The sequence below is a fragment of the Leptodactylus fuscus genome, chromosome 7, assembly GCF_031893055.1.
Source record: "Leptodactylus fuscus isolate aLepFus1 chromosome 7, aLepFus1.hap2, whole genome shotgun sequence".
NCBI lineage: Eukaryota > Metazoa > Chordata > Amphibia > Anura > Leptodactylidae > Leptodactylus > Leptodactylus fuscus.
Window position 1 is genome coordinate 120691443 of NC_134271.1, and position 25507 is coordinate 120716949.

The window sequence follows — 25507 nt, forward strand, 5'->3', positions numbered from 1 at the left end:
CATGTTGTATGAAAATAATAACACATGATTCCCTAAATAGGAAACAAACTGGCCACAAGTGTCCAATATATCACCATTAGGGTCAGTTCACACGTGAACTGCCCGCGTGGGTTTTGACACCGAGAGAGCCGCGGCGAGCCGCGTCTCTCTCTTGTCAAAACCCGCCTGCCGCGACCATCGCGGTCGCGGCTTTCCCCTCCGCTGTCGGCTCAAATGAATGAGCCGACATAGGAGGGAGCTGCCGGGGGCGGAAGCCGCGCGGCTGAGCCCGCGCGGCTTCTGCCTGAAGAAAGGGCATGTCCTTTCTTTTCTCCGCTAGCGGCAGCCCGCCGCTAGCGGAAAAAAAAAGCCCGGTGGTCTACATAGACCACCATTGTAAAGGGGCGGATTTTGAAGCGAAATCTGCTGTCAAAATCCGCCCCTTTGCCTACGTGTGAACTAGCCCTTACCCATATATGGGTGAGACAAACACTTTACAATGTTGCACAATGCGAAGATGTTACATAATCTATGACAAAATGGATTCAGAGACTCAGTCTGGCTCAGAAAGATACAGACCTCTGTCATATAAGAATATAAATATATATATATATATATATATATATATATATATATATATATATATATATATGAAAAGAGAATCACTCTAACAGTTCATATGACCATTTTGAAATACTAAAAAAAAAAATTTAAAAATATTTATATAGTGCTAACATATTCTGCAACACTTTGTAAATCAGAGCGTACATGAACAGAACACAATATGACAAAATAATTTGAATACCAAACAGTAGGAGTGAGGGCCCTGTTTGTATTTGTTTTACAATTTTTTAAATAACTGTAACGACTGTCTGCAGATGCTTGGTATGGCTTGACTATTATCTCTAGTCATGTTCTTCCAAGGATACAATTTAAAATTGTAATAATTTCCACCAGGTGGCACTAGTGAGAAGGCTATTTACATACTTTTTCACATGTCAATAAGTCTGCTTACCTGCAGGTCTCCTTAAAGGGGTTGGCCACTTTCAGACCAATATTGAGAAACAAATGTTATTGTTTGTACAATAAAAAGATATACAATTTTCCAATATACTTTCTGTATGAATTCCTCACAGTTTTCTAGATTTCGGCTTGCTGTCATTCATTCTGTTACTTCTAGTGGATAAAAGTCTGACCATGGTCATGTGATGTACGGTCCATAGTCATGTGATGTACGGTCCATGGTCATGTGATGAGCGCACAGGTGCACAGCTGATTACCAGGCAGATGTCTGATTACTGTGCTGTGACTATAACGAGCATGTGTGCTCATCACATGACCATGGCCCGTAAATCACATGACCATGGTCAGAGTTTTATCTCCTAGAAGTAACAGAATGAATGACAGCAAGCAGAGATCTAGAAAACCATGACGAATAGATACAGAAAGTATATTGGAAAATTGTATAACTTTTTATTATATAAACCATAACATTTTTCTCTCAATATTGGTCTGAAAGTGGACAACCCCTTTAAGCAGTGCCAGTATATACCCAATACTATCTGAAGTAATTGCATTATTACTCCTTTAGCAATGAGCTGGTTTGCATCTGTTAGGTTGGAATAATTCTCTAGGCAAATGTTGCTATTTTTAGAATCTAAGAACTCGATTTAAATTCAGCCGATAACATTTTGATGCCGGAGCTCCCCTGTTGGGAATTGTCACTTTTTAATTAAGCGGCACGGCGGGAATTCACTTCCCTTACACATAAAGGGACATCCTTCAGATCCATGTTAGCAGCATTCAGCTATTCGTCACAGCTCTACAGAATTGTAATAAATGCATTTCCTCATTATAGCTATATGATGTCCAACGGCTACAAACCTGCCCCTTTGGACCTCTCTGATGTAAAACTATTACCAGCCCAAGAAGTTCTAGTTGATAAACTTGCCGAGAATGCACACAACGTCTGGGCAAAAGATAGAATCAAACAAGGATGGACCTATGGCATCCAACAGGTAAGTGCCATCTGATGCATGTGTTGATATGTAATCCTTGGTTCATAGGGGAAGTATTTTGATGTCAATGAGAGCTGAATTGCAGTTACACTGCCACTAAACAATGTATGCTGCCATCTGCTTCCAGATTCATACAAGGTATATTACAAGGATCAGATGCACCCTTGAATGTCTGATCCGTGCAGGGGCTGGCCGGAGGCCTCCAGCTGATCAGATATTTTTGGCCTGTTCTAGCGATCACCCAAAACAGACTCCCAGAAAACTTCTTTAACAAAATAAAGGAGAAGCTCATGCAAGCTGCAGCCTCCATGATCAAGTACAGAAAATAGTAAAAAAATATAGGGGCAACACGGTAGCTCAGTGGTTAGCACTGCAGCCTTGCAGCACTGGAGTCCTGGGTTCGAAACCCGCCAGGAACAACATCTGCAAGGAGTTTGTATGTTCTCCCCGTGTTTGCGTGGATTTCCTCCCATTCTACATAGACATACTGATTGGGAAAAAACAAAGTACATTGTGTTCCCTATATGGGGCTCACAATCTACATTTTTAAAAAAATGCAAAAAATTACAATCAAAAAATTAAAAAAAAAATTGTAAAATGTGATAGATGGTTTTGTCAGAATGTTTTACTTATTATTATTATTATTATTAATAATAATAATAATAATATAATATGTCTCTGTTTATTCTAGCCTTAGAACTCATGTGGGTGGTCGTATTCATTGTTTAAATCATGCTGGTAATAGGGTAACACATAGTATATATAAAAAGTTATGACCAGGCATATATGTAGCTATCAGATGACTTGGTCCCTGGGCCTAGTGAAGGACTTGGTCTTCCCATGGGCCAATATGGCACAGGAGAGAGAATTTCCAATTACTGTGTAGGTCTGGGACTCCTAAGCCCACGTTGAGCAAGGACTTAAAAGAAGTTACACTGGAACTTTTCTTACAAAACTGTAGATCAGTCTGCTCAACATTTCTCACACTATAACATTCTATCTGCAAATCAGACTGCATTTATTTTCATTGTGTTAGGTTACCTTTAAATCAGTTGTTGCATACAGGGAGTTCACTTAAAAATCACTTTTTATATACAAAATATTCAGAGATGTAAAAGTTTTCCTAAAGATTTATTTAACTTGTTTAGGATCTGAAGAATAAACGAAACCCACGCTTGGTGCCATATGCTTTACTTGATGAACGTACTAAGAAATCTAACAGAGACAGTTTACGTGAAGCTGTCAGAACATTTATTGGATATGGTTACAACATCGAGCCACCAGACCAAGAAATCAGTAAGTTCCCCATAGACACTAAACTGTGCAACTACCCAACTGCTGCATCAGCTGCAACTATTGACTTTCCTCTTCTGTGTCCCCGGTGAAGAGCTATCAGTGCCGGTACCGCAGCTCTTCACTGTCAGAAGGGCATTTCTAACAGTCAGTCAGGAACGCCCTTACTCACAGTAGTGCCTATAGCGCTGTACGGTGAGGGCGGTGATGGACAGCAAGCAATGCCCCCTCTCACAGTACAGCGCAATAGTAGCTGCTGTGAGGAAGAGTGTTCCTGACTGACTGTCAGGAACGCCCTTCTGACAGTGAAGAGCTACAGCACCGATAGCTCTTCACCGGGGGCACAGAAAGGGAAAGCTTTCTAGCGGTGTATTAAACTGCAATGCCCAAAATGGTGAAAGGTCCTCTTTAACTTTATGACAGTGAATCCAAACCATGCATAGCACTCCAGAAAATCCCTCTCCATTGTATATACCATTCATTATTATGTGATTTGATGAATAACATATCCATGATTGACGTGTTTTTTTCATGTTCTTTTATTGCCATCTCTACTTGTGTAGTATTATCTCGTATTAAAGTATCTTTACCATTCTCATTATTATATATGCTTACATGTTCTTGTATTCTCCGCAGCTGACCAAATGATGGAGAGAGTCAGCATTGACAAGATTCGCTTCTTTAGGGTGGAACAGACCTATGCTGTCAAGTCAGGAAAGTGGTATTTTGAGTTTGAGGTGGTGACCGGAGGCGATATGCGTGTGGGCTGGGCCAGGCCCAATTGTAGACCTGATCTTGAACTTGGAGCAGACGATCGGGCATTTGTATTTGAAGGCAGCAGAGTAAGTTATCTCACATTTAGGTACATTACATATACCTTGTGAGCTATGTACATGTGATTATACTGGGTTTTGGAGTATTCTGGGTTTTTACCTCTAAATTGATTTATCTATTGTTAGTTTAATTTTCCCAAAAATACTATATATACATAGATCTAAAAAATTACAACAAAAAAAAATCAACGTCCATGAAACTCCTACTCTAATTCCCAACTGATTGAAACTTACTATATGGATATAAAGTATTTTAATATACTGGCCAATATTTTATATTATTAGCCCCATCTCAAGAAGCATGAGATTAAATCACTTTTTGATCATTGCTATATTCTTATTATTATTACTCGTGCTCTTGTGTCTTCTGGATAGTTTTTTGAATGAATCCTGATTTTTGTAGTGCATGTCAGGTGATCATCAGTTTTCCCAACTTCACTGCAAAAAGGGCAATAAGGGGGCGTTCACATTTGCGCCTGTTGTAATTCCGCCGAAATTTCAGTAAAACAGATTGGGAACGGTTTGCAAACGGTCCACTTAAAAACCCATTCACTTCTGTGGGTTTTTAAAGCAATCCGCAGTTGTCCGTTTGCAGCCTCCATGAGGGTTAGTCATTGGATTCTACAAGTTCAAAAATTTCTGTTATTTCAGTTGTCATTTATCTAATCAAAAAAACATGTTAAACTTTGGCCCTCTCTATCATCAATTTTTTTTTATTCTGTGGACATTTTTTTAATTGGCTTGTTCAATTTTTACTTCTAATGGCCTATCCTTATCAATATTAGATCTTCAGCAGTCTGACATCCCCAACGGATAGGCCATCAGCAGCAGAAACTGTATAATCCCTTTAAGTTTTTGTTGGATATTCATTTTGACACATCCATTGCAATATTTTGTTGTGGCAGAAATTGCTTAAACTATTGTTATGTATAACAGAAAGTGAGGAAGGCAGGTGAAGGGTAGAAAAACAGATCCATCATGGAAGACTGCTAATATTATACTGTTGACAGGGCCATTGCTGGAACATGGGAAGCTCGTTCTTTGGTCGAAACTGGCAGCCCGGAGATGTGGTGGGATCCATGATTAACCTGGAAGACAAATCAATGATCTTCACTCTAAATGGAGAACTTCTCATCACAAATCAAGGATCTGAGCTGGCCTTTGCTGACTTTGAAATTGAAAATGGTAGGTATGATGAAGAAACATGAATTTTTTGCAAATTTTAGGCACTTCCGCATATTATACCATACAGTTTCTATTCCAAATGAAACACTAGTTTGGCAATAATCCCCGCATTATGTTATTAGGCTTATTGAAAAAAAGTCATGCATGATGTTAAGGGGGCTGTCCTAAGAGACAGCGAACAAGGGCACTGTTTTCCTAATTACATCCTGGAAAACAGATTCAGCGCACTGGCTATACATTCTGCCAATCAACACTGGTTCTTCTCTTACGTTTCCGAAGTCTTCTCCGTGCTGCGTCCCCGCATCTTCTTCCAGGTGGAATTCACTCTGCCTAGGCATCCGGCCTAAGCAGAGCCGACTGCGCATGCGCTACACGCGCATGCGCAGTCGGCTCTGCCTAGGCCGGATGCCTAGGCAGAGTGAATTCCACCCGGAAGAGGACGCGGGGACTCTGCGCCGGGAGAAGACTTCAAGCAGAATCCAGCCCGACCGTCACTCGTGGACTTGGTAAGTCATTTCCCCCCATAGACTATAATGGGGTTTGAAATCCGTTCGAACAGTCGAACAGTGTGCGGCTGTTCGAATTGGATTTCGAACCTCTAGTAAATACCATTTAACATACAAATAATACATTAAATAACAAAAGCATAATTCTACTATAAAGAGCATAATTCTACAATGACAATATCTTTATTGTTTTCTCAAGTATTTTGCATAATATTAATAACACCTGTTAAAAAGGTATGTGTGAAACACAAACAGCAGTGGCCCCATGTGATGGTCACATAGAACTGAGGGCATCACAATTTATTTTTCTTATAGACTAAAGATCTCCATACACATAATAAAGTTAGCAAAACCAGACAATTTCAGTGTGGTCATCCTTTCACCTTATCTAGACAGTAGGGTTGAGCAATCGGGATCAGGAAAGAACCGGATCCCGATCGGCGATCGAGCAAATTCCACGATCGGGATCGGCCGGGAAATGATCGAAAATCGGATTTTGAAATCTCAAGATCGGCTCAACTCTACTGTATATGAAATATACAATTAGGGTAGAGAGATCGGGATCGATAAAGATCGGATCCCGATCGGCGATCGAACAAAATTGACGATTGGGATCAGCCGGAAAATGATCATAAATCAGATTTTAAAATCGATCCTGAAATCTCAAGATCAGCTCCACCCTTCTAGACAGATTACACCAACACATTATCTGTCAGAGGAAGGAAGGATGGGGCTTGTTGAATTTTAATGCCATCCCATATCTTGAGGGAGATGATTCCCCAATTTCTATTAAGAACAGGTGCACGTTTGGCTGAGTATGGGAGAATCAAGAAGAATAACCTTTCAGCCAAGTGACTGTTTGCCAAACAGCTATTGAATGTTTATGGGTGTCTTAAGGTATATATCAGCTTCAGCATACCAAAATATATATACAGTCTAGCTTCTGGGTGAATGACTACAGGCCGTAGTTTACAATACGCAACAGAGAAAGAGGATATAACAGTTAATAAAAAGACCTGTGAACGGTCCAAGTCATTTCAAGTATTTGTGGTCTCATAAACTTCATGAAAGTATTTGCTTGCTTACTTGTGCCAGGTTTAGCATTACCCCCGTCCAACAATAAAATGTCATTAATTCGTCATCTGGTAAGACTTTGTATACATTTACATATTGTAGCAACATTTGCAATTGTTTTGTCCTTCCACTGCTGCATTTCATCGCAAGCCAATAGATTAATTACTGCTGAGAGGGATGAAAGTCGACGTTGTTGGACAATATTGCGTTCTTTAATGGATATCACTAATTCATCCTTGGCCACCAGCGAATTCCCATAATGACTCAGATCCTGGCATGCTCATCTCAAAATAAATTAGCTTTTTCTGGCATTCAAGTACTTGTTTTTTGTTTTTGTTCTTTTTTTTTTTTTTTTTTGCATCAAGGAGTGGTTCAAATAGCCCAGGGACAGACACATTATGACAGAATATAGTGCAGTAATTATCATGTTTTTTTATTACATGTCATTTAATATCCATTGCAAATTTCTGAAATTTCTGACTTGTAGCCTACCAGTGATAAATCATGTACTCTGCCATACTTTGCATTGTGCTTTCCATGAGCTTAAATTCCTTGAAGCAGATTGTTCAAGGATTTTACCTGCCGGCTTCGCCATATGTCCACTCTTTGTGTCACCCAGAGTTTATTTCCTGTACATGTGTTTTGCAGGTTTTGTCCCTGTCTGCTCTCTCGGGTTGTCTCAGATCGGTCGCATGAACTTCGGTAAAGATGCCAGCACATTCAAGTACTACACAATGTGTGGTCTACAGGAGGGCTTCCAACCGTTTGCTGTCAACATGAACAGAGACGTGGCCATGTGGTTCAGCAAGCGCTTACCAACCTTTGTCAACGTGCCAAAAGATCATCCTCACATTGAGGTAATTATATTCATCCTAGTTCTTCACATTACTTCTTATTCACACCAAAGTCTATATCAATCTGTTCAGCTCCTCTTGCTCTATATTATGCTGCCTGCATATAAAGCTGATAAGCTTTGTTTCTGTATCTATTCAGTTTCTGTGATCCATTGAAAGATCATATAGCTGATTAGAAATGGGGTTTTATAAAAAACGCACATTAATTTCAATGTTTTTCCACAAAACAACTGGTGGTGTGGTTTTTGACCATATACACCGTGTATCTGCTCTTTTGGACAGGGACAAGTCGAACTTGCAGCAGTTTTGCTCCTTTCAAAAAATAAGGATACACGACGGACAGCAATTTATCTGTCTCTTTTAGTATTGTCTGTGAAATGTAGACACAAACGGATTACGAAAAGATGGTAAGGCTGTCTTCACACCAGCGCTTGAACTCCATTCGGGGTTTCCATCCCCAAACCCGCTTAAAAAATAGAGAGAGAAAAGTGCTGCAAGTAGCACTTTCCTCTTCGCATTTTTCGACCATCATAGTGTATGGGGCCCATGGGTTCCCGTGGTTAACGGCTTTTTTAAGCGGGTTAGGTTTCCCTTTGAGGGGTCCCCAAGCAGACCCCCTTGAACGGAAACTCAAACGCAGGTGTGAACCTAGCGTAATACATTTATGTCCATTTTGCAATCCGTTTTTTTCCTCTTTATTCTTTCTTCCTCGTGCTTAGAATGAAAAATGAGTGGGAAAAAAAAGTGATCCGCCTGGATTATGCAATTCACTTCTGGGCTCCAATTCATAGCAAGGTTGTCCTAGAGTTGTAAAAGGTTCAGCGGAGGGACAGAAAACTGATAAGGGACCTGGAGGACCTCAGTTATGAGAAGAGACTGAAGGTGTTAATTAAACCTGTTTATTCTGGAGCGTTTAAAGAGGACCTTTCATGGTTTGGGGCACAGGCAGTTCTATATACTGCTAGAAAGCTGACAGAGCGTTGAATTCAACACACTGTTGGCTTTCCCAATCTGTGCCCCGGGTGAAGAGCTAGCGGTCCCAGTACCATAGCGCTTTACAGTCAGAAGGGCGTTTCTGACACTCTGTCAGGACTGTCCTTCTGCACAAGCAGCGCCAATAGCACTGTGCTCTGAGACTGGGGAGGAACGCCCCCCCTCCCCTCCTGATAATACTCGTCTATGGACGAGCACTGTGAGCAGAGGGAGGGGGCGTTCCTCCCCGCTCACACAGTACAGCGCGATAGGCTCTGCTGTGCAGAAGGACGTACCTGACAGAGTGTCAGGAACGCTCTTCTGACTGTAAAGAACTACGGTTCTAGGACCACTAGCTCTTCACCCGGGGCACAGATCGTGAAAGCCAACAGTGCGCTGAATTCAGCGCACTGTTGGCTTTCCAGCAGTATATAGAACTGCCTGTACCAAAACCCAGGAAAGGTCCTTTTCTGCACATACAAGAAATATGGGGAAAAGCTGTTCCATGTAAAATCCCCTGAAAAGACAAGGGGGCACTCCCTCCACATGGAGGAAAAAAGAGCTCCAGAGCTGACAAGGCTTCTTCACTGTAAGGACTGTGAATCTGTGGAATAGCCTACCCTAGGAGCTGGTCACATCAGTCACATCTGACAGCTGCAAAAAAAATTAGATGCCTTTAGAAAGCAAAATTGCATTGATGCTTATGGAAATGTATAGAATGCCATGCTGTTTCCCATACCCTGGTTGAACTTGATGGACATATGTCTTTTTCATTTATACTGTGTAAAAACTGACACCAACGGATACTTTTTTGACAGATACCCATTGAGGGATCTGTCACAGATCTACCACAGATCATGGTATGCATTGTGAAACTTTTTGTGTCTGTTTTTTTTTAGACAGGTTTGCAATGGTTGGACACCCAATGCAGATCTGAACATAGATTGTATGTAAATCTAAACTATATGTTTAGCTACTAAAGATCCTGGACAATGACTAGTGACAAATATGCCCTTTCCATGTGCCCTATTAGTGCATATAAACATTAGACGTGGATTCATTGCTTGAGATCCAAAGGTCTGTGAGCCAAAGGGGAGGCGCTAACAAACAGCAACTATCCTTGAGAATGTGTTACATAAATGGACATTTATTTGAATTTCTTATCTTATCTTATGGTAGAGTTGGAAGGGACCTCAAGGGCCATCGGGTCCAACCCCCTGCGAGTGCAGGTTTTCCTAAATCATCCCAGCTATATGTTTATCCAGATTCCGCTTGAAGATTTCCATTGATGGAGCGCCCACCACCTCCCGTGGCAGCCTATTCCACTCTCTCACTACCCTCACTGTCAGAATTTTGGTAGAAGTGGTTTTTGTATTGGCCAATGGCAATGTTCTATGCAAGATCAGTTACTTTCCTTGGCAGTGTCATACGTTTTTCTATGTTATAAATTTTGTCTTAAATTGTTTTTGCTTGTCTACTTCGTAACTTTTAGGTGACGAGGAAAGATGGAACTGTAGAAGCCCCTCCATGCTTAAAGGTTACACATAAAACCTTTGGCACCCAGAATAGCAATGAAGATATGATATACTGCAGGCTGAGTATGCCTGTGGAGTTCCACTCTGCCTTCAGCAATGAGGAGAACTTCCAGAAGAGGTATTTGGTTTTATTACCTATACTCTAAATTAAAGATGACTTCATCGATTATAAGAAAAAAAACTTTGCACATTTGCTTGCCAAGGAAGAGCACGTATCTAATAGCTCTGTAAGCCAACTATAAGTATACTAACCTCTGATTAAATAGATTCTAAATCACCCTGCATGGTTAAAGAGTTTAAAGGGCATTATGGTGCATCTATGGCACCTTCTGGTGCTTTTAGTTTGGGCTAAAATTTTTCAAATCACTAGACATGTGTGTGAATTTTCAGAAAAAGTAGGTGTGCCTTAAATGCAACACAAATGTGCCAAGATTGTGTCGTAAAATTGTGATTCACAGTAAGCCAGCTAGAGGTGGTGGAAACTTAAATCATACAGTCTAACAATGTGCCAGATTTTTTCTGTGTTAGAAGATCTACAGTATATACACTGTTTATTGTGTGTGTGATTTGATATACACTGCACTAAGTCATATTGGATGGAGATATTTCTTTAGTACCTTTCCTCAGTGCTGTATCACTATTGTTAATAACTCCATTTTTATAAATAACATTTTGACGTGTCATTTTATGGTCTCTATTATTTTAGAAATGCACTTCAAGAAGGTTCTCATACAACCACAGTAAGTTTTATTATTTGCTCTTCACTTGACAGAGGTTAGATATGTACATGCTTTCCAATTCTTGCCAGATTTGTCCATGGGGTTAAGGTGAGAGTTCAGACCCTGAAGGTCCTCAACACCAAACTATGCAAAGAATATGATATGATATGATATGATATCACATATGTGATATCCCTCCTACTATCTTCTTTCCTTTATCTTTTACTAGCAGGAGGACCTGGTTTTGCACGGGTATATTTCATTTTTTGTTTGTGTAGTGGCCCTATAAGAATTGCCCAGTTTTGCACTCGTGTATTTTGTATATCGTTTGTGTGTGTCTCTGCCCGCGACTTCGTCTGCATATTGTTGGTGTTGATAATTCGTCTATATTCGCCTATATTGCTGCTGTCGATGGTTTGCCTGCTCCGGTGTTTCAACAGCTCTTAACCTGTCCCGCTGCTTAACTTGTTCTTCACACCGTGCCTGTGATTGTTTCGGCATCTCAGCAGCTTGCTGAGACGCCATATAATGAGTGTGTTGTTGGTGTTGATAATCCGCCTGCTCCGGCGTTTTGGCAGCTGTCAAGCTGGACTGCTGCTAAACTTGTTCCTTGCGCTGTGTCAGTGATTGTTCTGGCATCTCAGCAGCTCGCTGGGAAGCCATATAATGAGCGTGTTGTTGGCACCGATGATCCCTATCAGCTCCGCATGAGGAGAACTCTGTGACTTCTGACTTCCTTCATAGCTGTCGTTGTTTTAGAATTTTGCAGCAAATTAGATTTGTTTTTTCCCGGCATGTTTAAAAGTATCAAACTGCCAATTTGGATTAAAGGTGTTTTCCCGTGTCAGTGTGTGAGCATGTTGCCTGGAGCAGATCAGATAATATGCAAATGCATGTACAGAATGGACTGAGGGTTAGCTGATTGTTTACATAGTTTCTGATAAAGCCAGGTCTGTTATCTCTCTGAGATAAGCTGCAGCAAAAGCAGTGTTATATATTATGTGAATATTAATTCATAACAGTCGGGAAGCCATGTAATTTACTGGGAAAAAAGTAGCCTGTGTTTTAATCGAGGTTACAAACTATCTATGTGCCAAATTTCAGTCGTTTTTGCATGATTGAGGAGCAAAATTTATAATATTAGTAGGATTAGTAGGATTTGTACCTACTGTTAATACCTCTACCATGGAGCTCTTTGTGTGTTGTATTTTTTGTATTATTGTTGGTATTATCTATGCTGTTGTAACATACTGAATTTTCCCATGGTGGGACTATTAAAGGATTATCTTATCATATCATATCTTATATCATTATGCTTTGTGCACTGGGGCACAGGCATACTGGAACACAAAAGGGCCTGTTGGATCCCCAAGATCACTGATTATTGTACCGGACAGTTTGTTGCGTGGGGCAGGGACCCCTAACAGCATAGTTAACTATATTACTAGCAGCCCCTCTTCCAATATACTATTCAGGCTGGTAAATTCAGCTGAAACTTCTGTGAATGAGGGGTTAAGGAAGATTTTATATCATTGCATAAATGTCACTAATTTCTCTTTTTTTTCCCTCCAGTTGTATTACTACTCTGTCCGGATATTTGCTGGACAAGATCCATCTTCAGTATGGGTAGGATGGGTAACTCCTGACTACCACTTTTATAGTGAAAATTTTGACTTAAGCAAAAACTGCACTGTGACTGTCACTTTAGGAGATGAAAGAGGCAGAGTGCATGAAAGGTATGTTGTGGTTTCTATGGTAGAGTACACGATAGAGATAACTGCAGCTATATACTGTAGGAACTGGGTCTAGATTATAGCCAGAAGTAACCATGAGTCCCCATAACAAAACTTGGAATGAGGTCTTTATTCAGCATGAGTAACAAGTACAGAATCTGAAAGGTTTAAAGGGGTTGTCTAGGCTTAATGTTATTTCTTAATTATGCCAGGGAAAGTGAAAAAAATAAAATAAAATCATACTCACCTGTCCCTGGTGCTCCGGCGCCTCCATTGCGGTCCGGTCCTGCAGCTCCATTGTTTTTCGGAGAAAGTACCCATGACAGCTGAGGCCAGTCAGTGGCCTCAAAAAGGGAACCCAGGATGTCAGTACCTGTGAAGTCACCGGCTTTCTGTGGCCCCTGAGGCTGCTGATTGGCCACAGCGAACATGTGACTCCTGAAGTCAATTAGCAGCCTCAGCATTGGCCTCAGAGTAAAGGGGACAGGTGAGTATGGTTTTTTTTTTTTTTTCCACCTCCTCCTGGCCTAATTAGAAAACATTGTTTAACCTGGACAACCTCTTTGATGATTTGTTCTTCCTATTGCACATGGATAATCATCACAATTATCAGATGTTACAATATTAGGATAATGTACACAGTGATGTCACAGTATAATAATGTACACAGTGATGTCACACAATAAAGATAATGCCCACAGTGATGTTACAGTTCAGGGATAATTCCCACAGTGATGTCACGGTAAGCGGTAATGCACAAAGTGATGTCATAGTACAGAGATAATGCTCATTGGAGTCACAGTACAAGTCTAATGACTACAGGGATATCACAGTACAGGATCATGCGCACAGTGGTGTCTCGTTACAAATGTAATGCTCACATTGATGGCACAGAACACAATTGATATGTCACAATGTGGGAATAATGTGCACATTCATGTTGAAGACCAAAGTTAATACACATAGTAATATCACAGTACAAGGATAATAGACACAGTGATGTTACAATAATAGTGTTACAGTGCACAATAAAGGGATCATCTACTCAGCAAGAATGCACAACATTCACAGCCCAGAGAAAACCTTCAGAAAAGGTCATTGGGGCGTTCACACTACCGTCAGTGTCCGACAGGTAGTGTCCGCTCCTAGTGTCCGTTCAAAATCTCACACAGACATTAGGAGCGGACACTAGCTGTGTCCGTGACACTATCATTCACTTAAATGGCGATTGGGTGCGTTCTATTGCACTCCTATTCCTTCACTGTCCGCTTGTAAAGATGTCCGACTTTTCAAGCGGACAGAAAAAACCTACATATCAGGTTTTTCACATATACAGTAATATAATAGCACATTTATAATGCAAAAAGTAATACCATGGAGAAGGGGTACTGCAATGGACGTCATTCAAATTTTAGATGCCCCCTTCAATAGACTTCACTAACTGCACATATTATCTGCACCCATTAATTGTTAATTGCTTTGCTTATTAGCTATGATGTTATGCCCATTGCACCAAAGACACAGTAAACTGCATCATTTATATACAAAGAAACATACAAGATAGTATTGTGGCAGTAGAAATTCACCCAGTATTTTTTTTTCTTACTTCCAGTGTTAAACGGAGCAATTGTTACATGGTGTGGGGAGGTGACCTCTCTACCGGCTCTCAGAGGTCAAGCCGCAGCAATGTAGATATTGATATTGGGTGCCTTGTTGATCTGGCCACAGGGCTGCTGTCATTCACAGCCAATGGAAAAGATCTCGGAACCTGCTACCAGGTAGTTATAAAACTTACTTCCATTCATTCTGATAACATATAACTACATATAATAATGGTAAAGTCTTCTGTAAGATAAGTAGTTACTAAAGCCGCGTTTCTTATTACCTCCACAATGAAAACCTAGTGGCAACTCTTTTGGGGAACTATTGGATCTTTTGGCTATAAAGGGTTTCATTCTTCTAGGTGTTTCTGGGTTTAAAGTGTAAATTGAAACCAATGTTTCTGCCCTCTGCGGACTTTCTGTAAAAAGCGCTTCCACCATGCGTTGCCGCCATGGTTTTTCCCACAGCGCTTTTTCGCTACAGCCTGCTGCATAGGGCTTTAGCCTTAAATAGTTTTCCCTCTCCGAAATGGTAATTGTTATTTGACATTGTGTTGTTGAGGGTAGGGCTAGAGCCTGTCATGTGGGCGTGGTATTGGCATATTATTTTTATAAAATTATTTTACTTTAATTTTTATTTTTACGTTTCGATTTATTTAAAAGGGAGCCACATCATGGCGGTTTCCATAGTTGTATACACAGTGCTGATTGAGTGATGAGGAAAGCATGGACAATAATAAAGAGTCCCTGCCTTCTTTAAAGGAGCTTTGGCTGTAGTTACAGCCGGCTCTCCAGTTCTGTAGTTGTACAATTGTAAGATCTGTAAAAGTGGACCTTCTGATCGACTATGGATAGTCCAGAACTGGCTAAAGAAGTAGAATCCATAAAGCATAGTTACACATTGGTTAATAACTTAGGGTGCATTCACATGTGCATCATTTAATCCGTTCTTCTGGTCCATCATATGAACAGAAGAATGTAGTAGACAATATAGATAGATCCATCTAATGATAGGTAACAAATGATCACAAATGGCAGACAGTTTCATTGTTTAGGTTGATGATGAGATCATTAAGTCAAAAGGTGTCTGACTGTTATCCGTGTTTGGCTAGTAGGGTTGACCAATCAGGAAAGATTGTATCCCGATCGGCGATTGAGCAAATTTCACGATCGGGATCGGCTTGAAAATCAGATTTTACAAACGAACCTGAAATCTCAAGATCGGCTCAACCCCACTCCATAAACATAAAGTAACCAGGGTTGAGCGATTGGGATCGGCTGGAAAATGATCGAAAATCAGATTTTAAAAACGATCCTGAAATCTCAAGATCGGCTCAACCCTATTGGCTGGTCTAAGGTCTCTCTCGCATAGTATTGTGCATTAGTATTAATAAGCTGAAAAAAGTTGTGGAAATAAACAGAGAAAAGGTATAATAAAAAGCTTTGTGTCGTCCATGTGTTAGATCACCCCTCCGATGCCTTTTGACTTAGAAATACTTATGTAGAATACAGCCATGTGAATGAGGCTGCATGATCGGCTTTTGCAATTTTCGACAAGTGGCCTTCCATGAACCAGTTGTTTTCCTTCTCTAAAATCTATTCATTGTTGTCCTGAAGTAGTATAGTATTACCGGAAAGGTTACTTTACAGTTTGAGACATTACCAGGATTTTAATAGTAACATGTTTATGTCGGCATTACTAGGCTCCGCGCTCCACTTGAACGCTGCCTTGTCCGTTGTAACTCATATAGTAATTTATCTATTCATCTATAAGACTTTTAGTTGTGGGCGTATGTAAGTTGTCATATTTCTAAACTCCATTAAAGTAATTGAACAGACATTATTGACAAATTACTACTACGCAACGGGTATTATGGCTCCCAGCCTGAATAATCGGAGCTCTCCTGTTGTGTGTGAATAATGCTCCACTTAGAGGGAATTACTATGTTGTGTTAGGTGATGGTTTTTGCTGAAATAAATCCATTTTCTCTTGTTAGGTTGAACCAAACACCAAGCTGTTCCCAGCAGTTTTTCTGCAGCCGACCAGCACTAATCTCTTCCAGTTTGAACTTGGGAAATTAAAGGTATTGTTTTCTGTTTGCTTACCTACCATACAGATACAGTAGCGTACATTCAGGAGTATATACCTAGGAGCAATGTTATCATCTCAGACTGCATAAACTCCCTTGCCATGTGTCCTATTTGCTCAAATGTATCCTATAGAAGGGTGTCTCATGCTCAGGATCTCCCACACTGAGCTTGAGTAGAGACTCCATCCATTTATTACACATTGTAAAGACCACGTGTAATGATATATTTCCAGTTAGTGAGAGAGTGAGAATTATTCATGTAACTGTAGAGAAATACACAATCCACATTTATTGACAGTGCAGGGATTGAAACATCATGACATGTAGTTGCTCGAATTAAAAAATGGGGGTTCCCGAGGTCTCTTGTATATGAATAAACTGAAAGAGAACTGCTCTGTTTACTTTTTTGGGACTGACTGAGTGTGTGCTAAACTTTGTCAGTCCTGTAGGAGTGAGTGGAGCACTGGTCACACGTACATATACTGCCCCATTCACACAGAGAACTGGGGGACCTCCATTCTCATTAATAGTGATGTCCCAGCAGTCAGCCCCAGGATTTATCACCTGTATTTTAGATATGTGATAAGTGATGTTTATGTGAGAACCCTTGTATGTAGTTTGACATAACTGTGAATACTTGGATGTGGTTCTAAATATATGAGCGCTTCCCAGAGGTTTTGCCAAAATGTTTTATATATAATTGAATACAGTTTGCTGTGTGTATCCAATCTATGACGACATGTTTTGGATATCACTTTCTGTGATGTGTCTTCAATAAAAGGGGTTGTCTAAGCTTGGGCAGCCTCTTACGTACTGTACAAACAGTAAATAAAGTTTGCATTAATAAGACTTCACCAGATCATGATAAAGAGTCAATAGTAGTCCATTGTGTAATTAAAGTTGTTTAGTTGTGACCCTTTATGTGCAAAGGACCAATTCTATAAAGCATTGGACAATAGTGATACATAAACATTACAGCAAATGTGATATAAGACACCAGACTGCAAAATGGGTTATTGGCATATCATTACCATTGCTTAATGATGTGATCACTCTGGATATAGCCATCTCAATATACAAATTACTACTTCATTATACTGACTAATATCATGATATATGGTGTCCTCCAACATCATTAGTGGGTCTTAGGAGCTGAATATATTAGAATATATTACAGTGATTATTATACATTGACATAACGCAGACATGTAATGGTTTTAATAAACTCTATGTGAATAATAATTATCTTATGTTGGGCTTTACAGAACACCATGCCCCTTTCAGCAGCAATATTTAAGAGTGAAGAGAAGAATCCTGTGCCACAGTGCCCACCTCGCTTGGACGTACAGACTATCACACCCGTTCTCTGGAGCCGTATGCCAAATATTTTCCTAAAGGTGGAAACAGAACGTGTGAGTGAGCGTCATGGCTGGGTGGTGCAGTGTTTGGAGCCCTTACAGATGATGGCATTGCATATACCTGAGGAGAACAGGTAATTGTCTTAGTAATATAGATATTACATGTATATCATCAAGAGGTCAAATAGAAACAAGACAGAAGTAACAGAGACCATAGTGACCAAGTGACAATAAATCAGGTGGTTATGGGTCCCAGGCTCGAACATAGTAGAGGATCCTCTGGTATTCCTGAGGACTAGTCTAACCTTGTTTATCTATAGCCGATAATTGTATGGCACCCATATAGAATCCCAAACGTTCACCTGACCCTTCTATTGACAATTAGACATAATAGCTCCTTTTATTTTTTAGGACTATGGACGGATACCATAGTCTAAAAGTAGTGAGGACCTATGCTAGGCAGAGGCCAGCTACAGTATTTCAGATTAGTCAGCTGTTGCCCAGAGATTAAAGCAGGATGAAGATGTATCTTTTCTCTGCATAGTGACTGATCCGAGTCACTGTAGCTACTCACATTCACATGAATGGGAGGGAGCTTATCTGCAGTAACCTGGGGAATGGAGCTGTCTGCTTCCTGCTAAATTCTCTGCTTCCTGCTAAATTCTCTGCATATCAGCTCCTGGGTGTCAGACCCCAACAATCTGATATTAAAGTGGTTGTATCAAGATATGACTTTGTCTCCTATCAATATAATGGGAAGAATTTATGGTGGGTGGGGGTCCAACCCCTGGAACCCCCATCAACCTGAGCAGCAGGCTGAAAATGAGCCTTGACTCTCCATTCATTGTCTGGGAGTGCTGGAGATAGCATTCATCCTGTAAGACTACTTACCCCAACTAGCAGAAAAAGTAACCCAGAATTGAATCACGTAACTATAGTCTTCAGCCAAGTGTTCCTATCTAGTGGGAATAAAATTATAGCACAAAACATTGACTTTGATCATCAATCCACTTTATAAAACTCGAATGGTGGCGATTCACTTTCAAAAGTTGTCACCCAAATGCCTTTTTTGACCAATGGCTATCCTTCAGCCCCACATACATATGTTGTAACAAAGTAGGTAAAATGTGATCTGCACAGTGCCTAATGGTTAGACAAGTACTGTAGACTACCGAGCCTCTAAGGGTATGGACTAGCTTAGAATATAAATATAGGCCTGTCATAAACTACTTCATCAATATAAAATACGCTGACTAAAATGACAAGGAAAGATTGGGATGAAAACATTACTATCAGTCATACATTAATAAACATGACAAGAAGGGCTGAGGCTGTAATATTTTGATATATGTATCTCTTTGTCTGTAGGAGAAATATTTCCATTACACGTTTTTTTTTTGTTTTGTTTTGTTTTTATATTTTATCAGGTGTATTGACATCTTAGAACTTTCCGAGCAGGAAGACTTGATGAAATTTCACTATCACACTCTGAAGTTGTATTGTGCTGTTTGTGCTCTGGGTAACAATCGTGTTGCCCATGCCTTGTGCAGCCATGTGGATCAATCCCAACTTCTGTATACCATTGATAACCAATACCTCCCTGGCCTCTTAAGATCAGGCTTCTATAACCTCCTTATAAGTATCTATCTGGAGTCTGCCAAGGAGGGAAAGCTAATGATGAACAATGAGTTCATTATTCCAATAACTGATGAGACAAGGCAAATCCGTCTGTTCCCTGATGAGTCGAAAAGACATGGCTTACCTGGGGTAGGTCGTAGCACCTGCCTAAAATCTGATCTTCATTTCACAGTACCTTGCTTTGTATTGACTGGAGAAGACCGGCAGCAACATGGTCCAGAGATTCCAGTTGACATCCTCAAGTCCAAAGCCATTAGCATGCTAACAGAGGCTGTACAAAGCAGTGGAGATCATATCCGAGACCCTGTCGGGGGAAAAGTGGAGTTCCAGTTTGTGCCAGTTCTGAAGCTCATTGCCACTCTTCTTATAATGGGAGTTTTTGAGGATGAGGATGTCCGTCAAATTTTGTTACTTATTGATCCAAATGTTTTTGGTGACCACAAAGAAGAGGATGCAGAAGACAACTTTGAGAAGGAGGAAGTAGCACAAGATGAGGAAAAAGCTGTGGAAGCAGGAGAGAAAGCAACAAGGGAAGCCAAGGCTCCGGCTAAAGGTCTTCTGCAGACTCGACTACCAGAATCTGTCAAATTGCAGGTAATTTTCTTTATGAGAATATACAGTAATAAGATCTATTGTATAAAACCAACAAATATTCATAACTCCATATCTACTATATCTTAGTCTCTAATTTACACCTCTATCCATGTTTCTACCTCCACTATCATATGAGCCTGTCTTTCTTGGTTCTTTATGATTTTTTGGTCCTTGTGCAATTTACTCCTCTAACCAACATGGGACCCCCAGGACCCCCACGGATCAACTGTTTGAAGCGGAAGTGGAATTCCTCAAGTGCCACTTCCAAGCCACAGGCCATGTGATGTGACTTTAACATGGCCTAATGAATGACAATTTCTGTAGAAATGTACGGCGCTGTGCTTGATTTCTATTGAAGAGGCTGCAGTGCTCGAACAGCTGATTACCCGGGGCCCGGAAGTTGGACCCCTGTCAATCTATAATAAGGATAGGTCATCAATTAATACATCCTGAAAACCCTGTTAAAGTAAAGTAGTTTTATTTTTTTATTGCTCCAGTCTTTCTTTTTTTATGTGAATATTTTACTTAAAGGGGTTGTCTAGGAAGTGCTATTGATGACATATCCAGTAACTGTCAGCTTGAACAGGACTGAGCTTGCAGTAAACACAGAAAAATCAGTCAACAATGTCAAACAGTGGGAACATGAAATGTAGGTGCCCGTAGCTGTGAAATTTGACTACAGTATGTTGGGTACCAGGAAACATGGAAAGTAGCTTCATTATACAAACTGCAGGACGACAAACCTTAAAGCGTAACTAAACTTTCAGATAACTTTTCATTTTCTGGCAGTATTAGTGTCATTAATAAATTTTGTAATATATATTATTAACAAATTTTGGATCCATTCTGTGAAATCCTGCAGATTCTCTTCTTTCATATGACACTCGGTTAAACAGAACGGGTTTTGGTCATGTCCCCTATTTAGCAGTCCATTTATCCATTGATCTGGTCTTCTAACTATGAACTCCTTGAAGGTAGCGTGAACCTAGTGTAAGCTGGCCATACACATTATATACCATTATATAAATGTCGGCTGAACCTATGACGCGATCAGTGTTTAGAGACCACCTGACTATGCGGGTAAGTTTACACAGGGTTTTTTGGATCGGAACCTGAGGCGAAGGCCGCCTCAGGTTCCGATCCAAAAAACGGATAGTCGCGACTGAAAGCCGGTGCACTGCGCACTCTGCTCCGGATTAGGCCCAGTGAATGGGCCTAGTCCGGGGGAGGGAGTTTCTTCAGGCCTAATCGCAAGGCGACTCTGCCTGAAGAATAAGCATCTTGCTTCTTTTTTCTTGGAGCTGGGAGAAACGGCTCCCGGAAGAAAGACCTGAGCAGCTCCGTTTCATTTCAATGTCCGGCCATCTTTTTGGCCGGATACAGCCTCAAAACTCTGTGTGAACTTACCCTAAAGGTTAATGTGGACTCCATAACATTACACTGAGAGTGATTGTATGTTATCCAGCAGACTGTAACTTTCCATTATTCTTTTTAGATGTGTGAGCTACTTCATTACTTCTGCGACTGTGAGTTGAAGCATCGTGTGGAGTCCATTGTTTCCTTCTCAGATAACTTTGTGTCAAAGCTTCAGTACAACCAGAAGTTCCGTTACAATGAACTGATGCAAGCACTAAACATGTCTGCTGCCCTGACAGCCAAGAAAACCAGGGAGTTCCGCTCTCCTCCGCAGGAACAGGTAATAACCAAAAAAAAATAATTTCTTATATGCTAGACCTTAAAGGGATCCTATCATTAAACTCATTTTTTTCTGCCTAACACGTAGGAATAGCCTTAAGAAAGGTTATGCTTTTCCTACCTTTAAATGTCTTCTCCATGCCACTGTTCAGTATATAAGCTGTTTTTTGCCGGTATGCAAATGAGTTCTCTTGCAGCACTGGGGGCGTCCCCAATGCTGCAAGAGAACTCTCCAGCGCCGCCTCCATCTTCTTCAGGAATGGGTCTTCTTCACATCTTCTTCCAGTGGAGGCTTCAAACTTCTAGGCCTCAGACCTAGGTCAAAGCCAACTTCGCATGCCCACTGGCCACAATAAAATGGTTGCTTACACAGTATTGTAAGCGGCCATTTTCTTGTGGCTGGCAGGCATGAGCAGTCGGCTGCCCGAGGCCTAGAAGTTTGAAGCCTCCGTCGGAAGAAGACGTGAAAAAGACTCGTTCCTGAAGAAGATGGAGGCAGCACTGGAAGAATAGGCTTTCTTAAGGCTATTCCTACGTGTTAGGCAGAAAAAAATGAGTTTTAATGACAGGATCCCTTTAAAAACTTTAAAAACTTTAATGCTTACATGCGTTAAAAACTAACCACTATATTGTTCTTTTCTTTAAAGATTAACATGCTCCTGAATTTCCAACAACAAGAAGACAGCCCTTGCCCTGAAGAGATTCGAGATGAGCTGTATGAGTTCCATGAGGATCTTCTAATGCACTGTGGTAATTATTTGGACTACTATAATGGTGTATTCCTGTGGCTCAGGAGTTACATGTAGCTTTCGGTCTTCCTGCATAGGACTTCCTAGCTGTAAGCTGCTGAAGATGATGTTATGCCAGTTCACAGATTTCTTAAAATTTGGCACAGGGGTTAAAGGGGTTATCGAGATTTTAACAAACTGGGCAAACAGCAGGAAGATTGGTAAAAGTCTTTCATGAGAACCTGGCATATCAACTCAGCCCTGCAGATAGATAGGTTATCAAACAGTCACTGGCCTCTGCGGTAATACTAGCATGTAACACATCCAGTTGGTGCATAGGGGTAAACAAAGACTGGCAGTACCATTGTGAGGTGGGAGATAGAACAGATTAGCGTTGTTTGTTTCCTATCAACTTTGCTTCTTTTAGCAAAACTTTTTAAATAATCTTCTGCCCCTTCCTACAAGATGACGTATACGTTTGTCATCATAGAACACGGAAATACTATAGAGTGTAGATGTGTGGCTGTTGATGACCGGGGTTGGTGAAATTTACTATTTTGGCTGTTTAACTCTTAACGCACCATGATTGCTTATTGTTAAAATGTAGATAAACAAAACAATAATATTGCTCTTTAAGGCTATAACTGGCTAGACCCTTAAAGGATTAAAGATGAGAGCCCATCTTTGGCAGTTAGGATATATTGATAGGGTATGCCAAAATATTCTGATCAGTGGCGATCCGACTAGAAGTGAAAGACTTATGTTGTAGTTACATATGAGTGGACCATAGAAATCTATGAGGAAGGCCCTTCATTCTAAATATCATTGGAGTTTGGGCAGCCAGACCCCCACCAAGTGGTGTAATATCCTAGCCATCACGAGTAAAGCTCTTTACGTTTTCATTTGCTTTGTATAATGTTTTTATTTATTTATTTATTTATTTTTAATAAAGGCATTCCACTTGAAGAAGAAGAAGAGGAAGAGGAAGACACATCATGGACAGGTCGTCTTCGATCTCTGGTATACAAAATCAAAGGGCGGCCAAAGACGGAGGAGCAGGATCCAGCAGAGGAGGAGGAGAAATCTCCTAGTAAGTTGTAACAAAAAAAAAATTGTACTAGTAACAGAGGAAAGGGACGACAGCAAAAACAAGTGGTAAAATATGGCAGGTTAAATAGCATGCTACATTGTAACCACTCCACGTTAATGAGATGAAAGGTGTTGATAGTGCTTTAAGCCCCTTAACATAGTGTCTCCTAATGCCAGAGATTATTGACGCCATGTCCCTGGATTCGGCAGGTTTAGAAGACATCTGATGCAAGAAGTTAATCCTTTACAATCTCTGCTAATATCTGATGGTAAACTAAAATTAAAATGATAGGATCCTATTAGTGTCAGAAAGCTGTCCCTAGCGTAGACCTGCCCAGATCATGATCAGGAGTCAGCTACCAGGACTAATTTTAAGAGCAGTCAGAGGCGTCATATTTCAATAACGTTAGACATTCAGTGTGAAAAAATAACTACTTGTTTATAGCCGAGGAGAGGACGATACCACCTGTCGGTACCCCTGAAGCATCTGCACACTGACATGACTGGCATTCCTTGGGTGCACCACATATATGTTTAACCACATATTGTAATTCAGATCCTTATAGTCATTTCTTGCTGATGGAGTCCTGCTGGTGCAAGCGAAATGCCACTGGATATCGATACTCTAACAGTTTCTGTAGGCACTCGTAAATCTTTACTATCACCATAACAAGTTTTAGCTTGATGGACATATGGAAAAGTTGTCTACCATCCAAATACCCTTTTCAGCCAGACAACTTTCCTTGAACTTGTCACCTGTAGCGATTTCCAGATACGCACAGTAATATTACCCTTTGCTTGACAGCTGATCGGACAGAAAAAAATTAGCATTGCTTTCTGTCCTATCTGTATGGAAGAGATTTTTATAGCTCTTGAATGGGTTGTCCAATTTCAGTCTAATATCGAGAGACAAATGTTATTGTTTGTGTAATGAAAAGTTCTACAATTTTCCAATATATGTTCTGTATATGATCCATGGTCATGTGATGAGCACACAGGTGCAGAGATCGTTACAAGACATATTCTAATGAGCCGTACACCTTAATTTATTATAATGTATAAGATCTGGGTCCATCTATAATCAAATGCGTCTTCAATTTTGTATATTGGGAGCAGCACTTGATCTATATTTTTTGCTATTTCTGATCCATCTGTCCTCAGTAACCCAGGATTATAAAAAAGGTTGACAGTGACATCTAGTGGCCATTAGCATGCTCTACAGTGGATGATTACGTCACTATATCATATACAGGGTTCGGGGGATATTGTCACTCCTTAGGGAGAGACCACCATATAGGTGTGTGGAGACTTGTTAAGCCTTTAGCACTCCACTTTGCAAGGAACTATGGGAAGAATATGCAAATCTGCCTTCCATGATGTAATTAGGAAGACAGTTGCTGCCTCATTGTTGCAAACCAATAGAGGGCGCTCACTGGAATGTGCAAGCCTGTCTTAAGACAGGATTCCAGTGAAATAACCCAATAATGGCTGCTCCCTTTAGCCTCATGCCCGACCTTCCAAGAGGCCTTTGTTTAGCAATGACGCTGGGATTAATACCAGGTATAGTCTCTCAATCGAGGACAGCTGTTTCGATATGGTTGGATCTCATCAGCCCGATGTAGAGAGGACTATAACCTGGTAGAGGTGAGAGGCTTAGACAGGGTTCACTGGAATCCTGTCTTAAGACAGGCTTGCACATTCCAGTGAGCGCCCTCTATTGGTTTGCAACAATGAGGCAGCAACTGTCTTCCTAATTACATCATGGAAGGCAGATTTGCATATTCTTCTCATAGTTCCTTGCAAAGTGGAGTGCTAAAGGCTTATCAAGTCTCCACACACCTATATGGTGGTCTCTTCCTAAGGAGTGACAATATCCCCCGAACCCTGTCTAAGCCTCTCACCTCTACCAGGTTATAGTCCTCTCTACATCGGGCTGATGAGATCCAACCAGATCGAAACAGCTGTCCTCGATTGAGAGACTATACCTGGTATTAATCCCAGCGTCATTGCTAA

The 25507-nt window shown here is 40.6% G+C and overlaps 1 protein-coding gene across 5 annotated transcripts in view; it reads left to right on the top strand.

The window, feature by feature from the left end:
* Positions 1–25507, top strand: part of RYR3 (ryanodine receptor 3) — a 485624-nt gene that overhangs the window by 268376 nt on the left and 191741 nt on the right. For all 5 annotated transcript variants that reach the window (XM_075282947.1, XM_075282949.1, XM_075282950.1 and 2 more), the window contains 15 exons: positions 1838–1997; positions 3146–3293; positions 3927–4132; positions 5134–5308; positions 7537–7745; positions 10207–10367; positions 10956–10989; positions 12541–12704; positions 14314–14479; positions 16300–16386; positions 17658–17884; positions 19178–19982; positions 21478–21678; positions 22325–22427; positions 23358–23495. In XM_075282947.1, coding sequence (XP_075139048.1) covers positions 1838–1997; positions 3146–3293; positions 3927–4132; positions 5134–5308; positions 7537–7745; positions 10207–10367; positions 10956–10989; positions 12541–12704; positions 14314–14479; positions 16300–16386; positions 17658–17884; positions 19178–19982; positions 21478–21678; positions 22325–22427; positions 23358–23495 — 2984 coding nt within the window. The remainder of the gene's footprint in view (positions 1–1837; positions 1998–3145; positions 3294–3926; positions 4133–5133; positions 5309–7536; positions 7746–10206; positions 10368–10955; positions 10990–12540; positions 12705–14313; positions 14480–16299; positions 16387–17657; positions 17885–19177; positions 19983–21477; positions 21679–22324; positions 22428–23357; positions 23496–25507) is intronic.